The sequence below is a fragment of the Cebus imitator genome, unplaced genomic scaffold (genome assembly GCF_001604975.1).
Source record: "Cebus imitator isolate Cc_AM_T3 unplaced genomic scaffold, Cebus_imitator-1.0 Scaffold136, whole genome shotgun sequence".
Taxonomy (NCBI): domain Eukaryota; kingdom Metazoa; phylum Chordata; class Mammalia; order Primates; family Cebidae; genus Cebus; species Cebus imitator.
Window position 1 is genome coordinate 3,033,998 of NW_016107451.1, and position 11,936 is coordinate 3,045,933.

An 11,936-nucleotide genomic window follows, 5' to 3' on the forward strand; every position below is an offset into this window, starting at 1 on the left:
TTCAGGCAATTCTCCTGCCCCAGCCTCCTGAGTCGCTGGGATTACAGGCACACGCCACCATGCCCAGCTGATTTTTTGTATTTTTAGTAGAGATGGGGTTTCACCATGTTGACCAAGATGGTCTCGATCTCTTGACCTCGTGATCCACCCGCCTCGGCCTCCCAAAGTGCTGGGATTACAAGCATGAGCCACCGTGCCCGGCTTAAGCCATCAGATCTTGTGAGACTTACTCATTATCATGAGAACAGGACGGGAAAGATCCACCCCCATGATTCAGTCATCTCCCACCAGGTCCCTCCCACAACACATGGGAATTATGGGAACTACAAGAGAAGATTTGGGTGGGGACACACAGCCAAACTGTATCAGGTGTTCAGGGCAGCTGACCACCTGTCTCCTTGGCAGCTGGGGCAAGAAGGCAAAGTTCCTCTGCAGAGTGCCCACCTGTACTACAATGTGACAGAGAAGGTACGGCGCGTCATGGAGTCCTACTTCCGCCTGGACACGCCCCTCTACTTCTCCTACTCTCATCTGGTGTGCCGCACTGCCATTGAAGGTGGGCCTCATCCTCCCTGAAGCGCCCCACACATATGCTGTGCCTCAGCTCTGTGCTGGATGCTGAGGACATGGAGAGAATAGGATGTGGTCTTCAGGATGGTTAGGAACGTGGTTAAAAAAAAAAGAGAGAATAGGATGCGGTCCCTTTTCTCTAGTTGGGGAACCAACATAAACAAATGGGCAGCAGCCCAGTGTGATGCATGCCACAATAGCATGAAGGAAGTTACGGTCAACCTACCTGGGGATCAAAAAGGCTTCCCAGAGGGAAACAGGGTGCGGCCAGAAAGGTGGCCACCCCTCACTCATCATGCAGCACACGTTCCTGGGAAAGCTGTTACTAAACCATTAGTAGAGGACCTGTCTCTGGGTCGGGGTTTCATACGTAGCAGAGCAGCTCCCTCGCTGCCATCTGTTGAAAGTCAGCCCTTGACAGAAGGGTTTGTTAAAAGCAAAAATAACAACAACAATGACAAAAGAAGGCTTCCCAGAGGAGGTGATGGCAGTTTTGCAGGATGAATACGATTACAGAGTACACCAGGTGGGGTGGTGTTTGCACAGGAGCGGAGGCATTGTGCAGCCTGGTAGTCAAGGGAGCTGAGAAAGGTGCCAAATCCTGGAGAGCTACAGTCAAGGGATTTTTTTATCCTTTAGCTCAATCATAGCTATGTGGCAAGTTCTCTTTTACTAGTTGTTAAGTACCAAATTTGTGAGACAGCTGCATGATTTATGAGTGAGCATGGACTGGAGGTTATCCCTCATTCCCTCCCCCACCCACATTCCCTTTTGCGTGTCTGAGGGGAGAGGTTTGCTCAGTGCTGCAGGGATCCCACATGGCCCACAGCCGGCTCTGTCATACTGGAGCCGTCACCAGGCCTCTGGCACTGACAGGCCATTGGTAGGTGGCACAGATCAGAGGGCTTTCCTCTGCCTCAGAATGTTTGGAATTCTGTCAGAATCTGGGCAAGGGACCAGTCAGACACACGATTGGGTGTGTGACAAGCCTCCGGTGGGGGACCACAGGCACAGGCGGTGGGAGGCCAGGGAGGCCTCATCAAGCAGTGAAGGACATGGTGAGGCCTTGACTTTTAAAGGATTTGTTTTGTTTTGCTGCTGTGTGTGTGGAGAGATTTCAAACCGAAAAGGGAAGCCAGTCAGCAGTGACCTCTGTTAGACAAGCGCAAAGCCCTAAGCTCAAGAAGTGGCAGTGGGAGGAGGGAGAAGCAAGGTCCTGGGGAGGTGCAGGAGGTGGTTGTGAAGGACCTGGCGACTGGCTGGACAGGTGGGAATGGAGAAGGAGGCACCCACCATGACGTGACGGTGCCTACACAGAGCATGCCAAAGGTTTGCACTGGGGAAAGGCGCGTTCTGTGTCCTAAGCATGGTCTGCCTGGCATTTGACAGTGAACCCAGTCTGTTCCCTTTCATGACCTTCTCCCTACATGGTTTCTCCACCCACCCCACCCCAGAGCCTTGAACTGAAGTTCATGCTTTCCCTTTGCTGGCCAGCTCTTTGCCCCACTTCCTGCCACCCAGCCCCATCTCCTACAGTCCTTATGGAGGGCTGACCCAGTCTGCCTTCTGTCCTCCCACTTCGTGACTCCTCCTTCTCGCTTCCCTGGGCCTTCATATTTTATAAAGTCCAGCTACAAACCAGGGTTGTGCCATTCTGCCCAGGATCTACCCTTGGTTGAAGCTCTTCATTCCTGTTTGCCACACCCTGCTCACCTCTGCCAAGAACCGTCCTAGGAAGCCTGCAGACTTGTCCTGACCCCTAGGCTGTGGCTTAGCCAAAGACACCCCCCTAGTTCATTGGGCATTCTATAGACCCACACACATTTTGGGAAGCACCTCCCCTGCCAAGAAGAGAGCTGTACCATCTCCTGAGGTGCTCCCATGCTGACATGTGTGACGTTGGCCCCAGAGGTCCAAACAGAGAGGAAGGATGATAGTCATCCAGTCCACGTGGACAACTGCATCCTGAATGCCGAGACCCTTGTGTGCATCAAAGAGCCCCCAGCCTACACCTTCCGGGACTACAGGTGAGTGTGGGCAGATGCGGGGTGAGAAAGTCTGTACCCTCCTTGGAGGCCTTCCAGTACCCTGCACTCTACTACCCCACCCTGGCACACACAGCTTTTCCCAGAGTCCAATTCTTTATCCCCAAATCCACTGGATGAGAAGACAGGGAAAGAGGGAATCAGTGTGGTGTGACGAGAACAGTAGTGAGTGCCCTTAGCACAGAAGCCCCCTGAGTAGGGCGTGGTGGACTCGAAGGTGAGGGTGGAGAGGGGAAAGGGGGTATTTGTGCGGCTTCAGTATAGGTTCTTGAAGGTTTCCCTCCCACACAAAGCCATCCTTCTGCTGCTGGTTGAGAGCACCTGGAGGCAAAGGCTCTGGAGAGAGGGAGGAGGGGAAGGGCCATGTTGAGATGTCTCTGCCTTTCCCAGTGCCATCCTTTACCTTAATGGGGACTTCGATGGCGGAAACTTTTATTTCACTGAACTGGATGCCAAGACCGTGACGGTGAGTGCTCCCTTGTCCCTGGGAGATAAAAAGTCTGTTTTCTACAGCTAATGCTCCTAAAGTGCATTGGACAAAAATGACCAACTGGGCTTCCCAGTGGGCAGTACCCTTCCCCCAACCAGAGGGGCTTTGAGACATGTCCGTCACCCCTCTAACCAGTCACCCTTTCTCTTTAGTTCTGGCCTTTGGGAAGCCAACCTCAAGAGCTGCCCTTGGTCCTGAGCCCTAACAAGTCCATGTCTCTTCTGAGAGTGGGTTACAGTCTTTGTCCTTTGCAACCCCCCTCCCTTTCTGTCCCTCTTAGGCAGAGGTGCAGCCTCAGTGTGGAAGGGCCGTGGGATTCTCTTCAGGCACTGAAAACCCACATGGAGTAAAGGCTGTCACCAGGGGGCAGCGCTGTGCCATCGCCCTGTGGTTCACCCTGGACCCTCGACACAGCGAGCGGGTGAGAGCAGCTGGTACTGCAGTCACCTGTTCCCAGAAAGCCCTTGCTTTGCCTCTCCCTTCCCCAAATCCCACTGCCAGTGGCTGAGACACAAAAGGAGCACTTTGGACACCAGCTCCAACGCCCTGTCGTTATGGTCACATTGGTTTGTCCTCCCTGGGCCTTCTGTGAACAGGGATCCAGGTAGGGAAAGGGGTTAAGACAGGGAGCAATGCTGAGTTATTGGTTCCCTCCTTGGGCCCCACTTTAGCTGTCCTTGTCCAGAGAGCAGGACCTGCTGGGAAGGAGATGAGCCTGGAGCAATTAAGGAACCTTCCTTGTCTTCTGGGAGATAGCAGCTGAGAGATAGCATGTGCCTGGTCCAGAGGCCTTTCTGAATGGGCAAGGGTTTGTCCTCACAGGACAGGGTGCAGGCAGACGACCTGGTGAAGATGCTCTTCAGCCCAGAAGAGATGGATCTCTCCCAGGAGCAGCCCCTGGACACCCAGCAGAGCGCCCGGGAACCTGCACAAGAGTCTCTCGCAGGCAGTGAGTCAAAGCCAAAGGATGAACTATGACAGTATCCAGGTCAGGTGGATGGGTGACTAGACCATGGAGAGGAACTCTGTCCTGCACTCTGGACTGGCTGGCCCCTTGGGGCTGCAGAGCAGTGAGCCTACGTCTGCCACTCAGACAAGGGGACTCTGCTCACAGCCTTCTACATGGTGCTACTGCTTTTGGAGTGGACATGACCAGATGCTGCACCCCCTGGACCTGGCTGAGGGCTCAGGACGCAGGCCCGGAGCCAACCCATGGGGCCTCCACAGGCAGCCACACGACAGCAATACAGTATTTAAGTGTCTGTGAAGACAACCAAAGAATAAATGATTCATGGTTTTTTACTTGGTTTGTTCAGACAGTGGAAATTTGCCCATTCTGTCCCAGAGGTCTCACTTGATAAAAATTGCTCTAGGCAGGATCCAGTGGCAGGTGTGGGACAAGAATGCCTGGCTTGGCACCTGGCTCGACCACTTGCTGTACAGCCACAGGCCAGACAGTTAACCTTTGGCTCCTCAGGGTTGTCACCTGTATAATGGGGATCATAGTCCTCCCTCAGCTCACCTTCTGGGACAGCTGTATGGCCCAGATGCAGTATCAGATGTGACAACACTTTATAAACAGTAAAGCTCTGGGTGAATGGTTGGGATTATTGTTAATCCTCTTCTGGCAGGGAGCGGCGGTCAGCAGTGCTCTGGCACGTCGCCCCTATGTCAGCCACATGCTTCCTGCTCTGCCGTCTGGCCTCAGCGTCCTGTCTCAGCCTTCCCGTGCAGGATGACACACTCCAGGAAACATTGGAAATGGAGATTTGGCTCCTCTGGCCACATCCCTGGTACTAGGGCCAGAGCTTTTATTGTGCTCAAGATGCTATAGGGCCTTCCATGTAGGAACCTGCACCTGAGTGTTCACTTATTCCATCAACAAATACATATTTACTGAGCACCAGCTACATGCCTGGTGCTGGGAACACGGTGAACAAAACAAGCCCCCAACTTCATACAGCTTGTATTTTGTAGGGGAGACAGATACACATGTAAATTGTGTGTGTGTGTGTGTGTGTGAGAGAGAGAGAGAGAGAAATCCTTCGAGGTAGAAAATAAGTCAGGGCCCAAGGTGGAGGAAAAACAAGGAAGCCAATGTGGCATTGTAGATTGGGCAAGAAAGAGTGTGGTGACGTTAGCCAGGAGAGATGGTGAGTGCCTGTAGTCCCAGCTACTTGGGAGACTGAAGCAGGAGGATCACTTGAGCCTGGAAGTTCAAGGCTGCAGTGAGTTATGATTGCTCCACTGCACTCCAGCCTGCACGAGAAAGCAAGATCCCAACTCTGAAAACAAATAAATAAAAAAGAGTGGTGGATTGTCAGGGGTATCTGGGGCCTATTTTTAAAGTAGAGCCAACAGGCATTGCTGATAGATTGGATGTGTGAGAAAAGACATCAAGAAGAAGCCTAGGCCAGGCTCAGTAGCTCATGCGTATAAACCCAGCAGTTTGGGAGGCCAAGGCAGATAGATCACTTGAGCTCAGAAGTTTAAGACCAGCCTGGTCAACATAGGGAGACCCTGTCTCTAAAAAAAATAAAACATAAAAAAAAAGCCAGGCATGGTGATGCACACCTGTGGTCCCACCTACTAAGGGGGCTGAGGTAGGAGGATCACGAGTCCAGGAGGTCAAGCCTGCTCCACTGCACTCCAGCCTGAGTGATAGAGCAAGACCATGTCTCAAAGAAAGAACAAGGCTGGGCACGGTAGCCCATGCCTGTAATCCCAGCACTTTGGGAGGCCAAGGCAGGCGGATCACCTGAGGTCAGGTGGTCGACAGCAGCCTGACCAACCTGGTGAAACCCAGTCTCTACTAAAAATACAAAACTTAGCCGGGCATCATGGTGGGTATCTGTAATGCCAGCTACTCAGGAGGCTGAGACAGGAGAATTGGTTAAACCTGGGAGGCAGAGGTTGTAGTGAGCTGAGATTACGCCATTGCATTCCACCCTGGGCGACAGAGCGAGACTCTGTCTCAAAAAAAAAAAAAAAAAAAAAAAAAAGGCCGGGCGCGGTGGCTCACGCCTATAATCCCAGCACTTTGCGTGGCCAAGACAGGTGGATCACGAGGTCAAGAGATCGAGATCATCCTGGTCAACATGGTGAAACCCCGTCTCTACTAAAAATACAAAAAAAATTTTTTTTTTTTTTTTTTTTTGAGACGGAGTTTCACTCTTGTTACCCAGGCTGGAGTGCAATGGCACGATCTTGGCTCACCGCAACCTCCGCCTCCTGGGTTCAGGCAATTCTCCTGCCTCAGCCTCCTGAGTAGCTGGGATTACAGGCACGCGCCACCATGCCCAGCTAATGTTTTGTATTTTTGGTGGAGATGGGGTTTCACCATGTTGACCAGGATGGTCTCGATCTCTTGACCTCGTGATCCACCCGCCTCGGCCTCCCAAAGTGCTGGGATTACAGGCGTGAGCCACCACGCCCGGCCAAATACAAAAAATTATCTGGGCACGGTGAGAATTGCTTGAACCCAGGAGACGGAGGTTGCAGGGAGCCGAGATCGCACCATTGCACTCCAGCCTGGGTAACAAGAGCGAAACTCTGTCTCAAAAAAATAAATAAATAAAATAACAGCCAGGCACAGTGACTCACGCCTGTAATCCCAACACTTTGGGAGGCTGAGGAGGGTGGATCACCTGAGGTCAGGAGTTTGAGACCAGACTGGCCAACATGGTGAAACCTCGTCTCTACCAGAAATACAAAAATTAGCTGACTGTGGTGGCAGGTGCCTGTAATCCCAGCTACTCAGGAGGCTGAGGCAGGAGAATTGCTTAAATCCAGGAGTCAGAGGTTGCAATGAGCTGAGGTCACACCATTACATTCCAGTCTGGCCAACAAGAGCGAAACTTTGTCTCAAAAAAAAAAGAAATCCAATTAAAAAAAAAATTTATTGGGCTGAGCACAGTGGTGCACACTTGTAATAGCAACACTTTGGGAGGCCAAGGTAGAAGGATCACTGAGCCCAGGAGTTCGAGACCAACTTGAGCAACACAGCAAGACCGTGCCTCTATTAAAAAGGAAAAATTGGCCGGACGTGGTGGCTCACACCTGTAATCCAAGCACTTTGGAGGCCAGGCGGGCGGATCACCTGAGGTCGGGAGTTCAAGACCAGCCTGACCAACATGGTGAAACCTCGTCTTAAAAAAAAAGAAAAAAGGAAAGGAAAAAGGAAAAATTGTTTGTTAGGAAACGATTATTTTTTGAGCTGGGAGATAGCGCTGCATGTTTGTTGGCTGATGGGATTGATCCAGTCAAGATAAGTCATCCTTTTATCATGCTTGATCCCTGCTCTCCTATTTGGGTGGCTCACTCTGCATACAGAGAGGACCGCGTTAGTGCAAAGAGCATGAACTTTACCCACACACTGAGCTGGGCGACACCGCCACTTCCACCGCGTGGAGTTGTGTGACTTCCAGCAAGTTAGGGAAGCTGCGTGTGTTTCCTCATTCCCAGGATGGTTGAGGCGATGAACTCGGGAATGCTCACAAAGCAACAGCACAACACTTAGCCCATGGTGGACATCAATATTACAGAAGACTGTATCAGCCTAATTCTGGTTTTCCAGAAGTTTTCACATCAAGGCAGATGACCTTTACAGTTTCAACTTATGCTAATCAGATACAGGCAGCAGCCTCTTAATTGGGCTCACAAAAGGCCAGATGTTTTCAAGGCAGCAGGCCCAAGATAAGTGTATGTAATTAGAGTGGGGCGAGTCCTCCTGGAAGCATGGGGTGATGGCAGGCCGGCTGAGATGCAACTGTGATTTGGGTCTGTGTTTGGTAATGCATGTGCCAGGGCCTGTGAGCAATGGGAAGACAACTGCTTGAGAAGATAGGAGAGACTCCGTAGGAGGATCAGAGGGAATGAGGGGCAATTCCTCAAACATGGGGAAGATTTGGATGTGGAAGACGCTGCTGGTCTCTGGTACGCCAGGCATCTAGCAGAGCTCTCAGCAGGGGCATCAAGAGAACAGATCCTGTAAAAAGTGTGGTTAGCAGAGGAGAGAAGGCAAATGGGACGACCACATGTGTCACAGAGGCGCCTGGCCCGGGCGAGAGGGTAGAACACTAAAATGTGGCTGCTAGTGCAGCCTCAACGTGCTCAGTGACCTCAAGAAGGAGATAAACGATGTGCTAAGCGCAGTGAATGGAACTATGCCAAGAGTATGATGGGACCGCAGATCAGGATGCTTAGCCATGCCCGGGCAGGCAGAATCGTCAGGGGTGGCCGCACAGCTGTATTGCTTTCTACTGTGCGCCCCGAGGCAAGTAGTCTCCATTCCAAGCTTATAGTTCTGGGAATCTCAGACTCTTGAGTTGGGAGGGTGATTAGAACTCCAAAATTTCAAATGATGATTTCAGAGAAGGTGCTAGATTGCTAAGGACTGAATCAGACCCTCCTCACTGGCAATGAGAGAGGGCAGTGGAAAGGTCTCCGATTTTTCACAGGGAGGGAGGCAAAAACATTGAATCCTCATACCAAGCAGTCAATGATCAACACATACCTAGCAAGGCCAGCTCTCGGTCAGGCAGTGTTGCAGAGGAAGTGGTGACAGTCGGTCTTCAGCTGCAGGCAGTCTGCCCGCTCCTGGGGTACGATGGCTGGAGGGGCAGGCCTGTGCAGGGAGTCTTTTTGGAACAGAGCTTTCATTCGCTGCAGTTCTGCAGGCGTTTTATGCTTGCTTGCTTTTTTTTTTTTTTTTTTTTTTTTCAGAGTTTCGCTCTGTCACCCAGGCAGGAGTGCAGTGGGACGATCTCAGCTCACTGCAACTTCCGCCACCAAGGTTCAAGTGATTCTCCTGCCTCAGCCTCATGAGTAGCTGGGATTACAGGCACACGCCACCACCCTCGGCTAATTTTTTGTATTTTTAGTAGAGATGGGGTTTCACCATGTTGGTCAGGTTGGTCTCGAACTCCCGACCTCAGGTGACCTACCTGCCTCAGCCTCCCAAAGTGCTGGGATTACAGGCGTGAGCCACCGTGCCTGGCCATTTTATGCTTTCAGATGGCATTTCTCACCTAACATCTGATCCTTGTAAACTCCTTCATGCATCAGACAGGGCAAGTGTTATCCCTACTTTCCAGTGGAGAACCAGGCCCAGGGAAGCTGAGGACTTGCCTAATGTCACGTAGCTTTTCAATGGCAGAGGTAAAGCTACAACTGTAGGCTTCTTGTAGTGTAAGTGAAAGCACAGTGTGATGTACCACCCAGGGCAGTTTCAGTGAGCTCTTAATGGAGGCTGGGCTGGGACCCTGAGCCTTCCTGTTCTCCCCGCATGCCTGGGAGTCACTGGACTGCAAGGGGGGCACCAGGAGTGGTAGGTGCCCTCGGTGGAGAAGCTGTGCCGGGTTAGGGAGTCCCACTCCAGAAGTGGAATCTGAATTCCAAAAGGCTTTGGAACAAGAGTGAGGGAAGTCCATCAGGGTAGGAGAGAATATTTTGATAGAAGACTCAAAGCCTCAAATAACAAAGAGAAGGGATAAACAGAAGATCTTCAGAGGAAGAGGAGTGTACTGTTCTAGATCACAAAGAGGCTCTGGGAATGCCCAAGATGGGCCTCCTGCTGGCTCTGGAGCCCTGTGGACCACAGCTCCCTTTCCCTCTTTGGCTCTCAACTTGTCAATGGAGGGGACTGCAGCCCGTGTCTCTGAGGCATGTTTCTGCCTGGCCTCTGGGCACCTCACCCAGGTCCCCCTGAAACCAGAATGACCCCTGGATCTTCCCTACAGCGAGAGCATCTGCAGATGGCAGGGAAAAGGGGCCAAACCCCAGCATGGAGAGGAGGGCTTCACCTTTGGAGAAATGTGTGCAGAGCAGCTACCCAGCACCAGGCCCCTGCCCTCCGCAGACACTGATTACCTTAACAGACCACCACAGCTCCATGAAGCAGGCCCTCCATTTAGAGTGAGGACCCTGAGGCACCACAGTCACTCAAGTCACCTCAAGAGAGTGTCTTGTGACTGCCTGCCGCCCCCCTTCAAACTGGACCTGGTGCCACCCTCAAAAAGGAAGGAGTGTGGGAGACCATGGGGGCCAGCACGACACAGATTCAAGTGGTAAGCCCTTCCCGCTGCTTCCTAGCTGTGGACCTGTTACCTCCCTCTGCCTTGGGTTCCTTGCTGTTAGGAGGCCTCTGCCTGCATGCAACCCTGCATGCTTAAATTAGGATGCACCAGTCACAGCGTGCCCACTGTGGCCCCAGCAGGATGGAGGAGGCTCCCTTGCCCCTACTGTCTTGTCTTTGTGGCAGAAGAATTTGAGCTCAGGACTTAGTTGTCTGCCACTGTCGTAGACCCCATTTGCTCTTTGGGACCCACAGATCATCCAGGAAGCAAGTCTGTGTGTGCCCAGATCCATACGACTCTGACCCTCCCAGCACAGGGGGCCTCAGATGTGCGGCACCACAGGCCAAGCAGTGCCTACCCTTGACCCTCAGATGGCAGACCACTCCCCCAGCTCTGGCCAGAGCTGCAGGCCATACCAGAGGCCTACGCCCTGGGCGGGCACACAGGGCTGCCATTGTCTGCCCAGCGCCTGGCACCCTCTCGTTTGCATAGCCACGTGAAGAATGCAAGGGAGCACGGCGGGCTAGGGACTTGTCCCTGCAGAGGGGGGTTGGGGCTGTGGGGGAGGAAGCCAGCAGGGGTCTGCAGCAGGAACCTACCTTCCCCCAGTGCAGTCCAGGAAAGGTGGGTGGGCTGCTGGGGACGGAGGGGGCGGCCGGAGGCAAGCAGGAGTGGGAGCATGGTTGTGACATTCCTCCTCCACCTACACCGCAGTGGGGCCCAATTGAACGTGAGGGGATTGCTAATGAGGTCGAAGAGAGTTAAACATTCCCCTACTCCTGAGGACTGAGAGAGAGGCTGGGAGAGAGGAGACAGAGGTGGGGGTGCTAGGAGGGGGCAGCCTGAACCCCAGGAATGTGCAAAGGCCGCTGCTCCGAGCCAGGCTGCTCTAGAGCTGGGGGCCAGGGCCCAGTGTTCCAGGTCCCAGCAGGAGCTGCTAAGCCAGCCAGCAAGGGGATTAAGGGGCTGAGCAATCCGCCTTCCTTCAGGCTGATGCCAAAAGGTCGGGGCTGTCTCCCCAGCTCCCCACCCGGCCCCTTGCTGGCCGGCAGCCAGCGCTGGCCCAGCTTTGATAGGGCCCCTTTTCTGTCCCCCTTAGATCACAAAAAGACCCCGCAGTACATATTTCCTGGTCTGGCCTTCCTGATTTTTGGCACACACAGCTCCCAGCTACCCATGACCCCTCCCCCCAACTCCCCACCCCTAGCTCCATCTGCCCACATCTAGCTTCAGATCCTCTGCCAAAAAGTTCTCCCTGACGTCTAACTCTAGTTTTACCTGCTGCAAGCTGGCATCCCTTTCCCTTCTGTTCTAAAGTCAAAGGGCAGAAAACCCCAAGGGTCAGATCAGCCTTGCAAGAGCAAAGTCCATTCTCCCAGGGCTGGTGTTTGGGTGAGGGATTATCTGAATTTTAGGGCACCTGGATCAGGTTCCTAAAGGGGTTTCCTGGGGGGAAAGTCCCTGAAGGCAGCTGGGTCACTCCCCTCAGCCCCTCCCTTCCCTATCCGTGGGGAACTGGGGCGGGGCAGGGACACCACCTGGGCTGTGGGCCGGCCGGCCTCCCGCCCCCAGGGGGCTGGGCATGAGCTTTGCTGGGGACCCTGCTCTGGCTTAGGCGGCTGCTGTGGGCGGGCCCTGGCCTTTTCCAGCCCCTGGGCCTCCCCCTGCATTCTGGAGTCCAGAGCCACTGCCTTTGCTCCAGCCACTGCCGCCCCATCACCTCTCCTTCCCTGCCTCTGACCCTCCTTCTCGCCG

General features: G+C 53.3%; 2 protein-coding genes across 2 annotated transcripts in view; both read left to right on the forward strand.

The window, feature by feature from the left end:
* P3H1 (prolyl 3-hydroxylase 1) overlaps positions 1-4,407 on the forward strand; it is a 21,159-nt gene extending 16,752 nt beyond the window's left edge. The window contains exons 11-15 of the mRNA XM_017541762.1: positions 406-556; positions 2,480-2,597; positions 3,006-3,081; positions 3,386-3,526; positions 3,928-4,407. Coding sequence (XP_017397251.1) covers positions 406-556; positions 2,480-2,597; positions 3,006-3,081; positions 3,386-3,526; positions 3,928-4,083 — 642 coding nt within the window. The 3' untranslated portion in view covers positions 4,084-4,407. The remainder of the gene's footprint in view (positions 1-405; positions 557-2,479; positions 2,598-3,005; positions 3,082-3,385; positions 3,527-3,927) is intronic.
* Positions 4,408-11,834: 7,427 nt separating this feature from the next.
* The window catches only part of CLDN19 (claudin 19), a 6,871-nt gene continuing 6,769 nt past the window's right edge, over positions 11,835-11,936 (forward strand). Inside the window, exon 1 of the mRNA XM_017541765.2 lies at positions 11,835-11,929. The gene's annotated coding sequence lies outside the window, so the exon portion shown is untranslated. The remainder of the gene's footprint in view (positions 11,930-11,936) is intronic.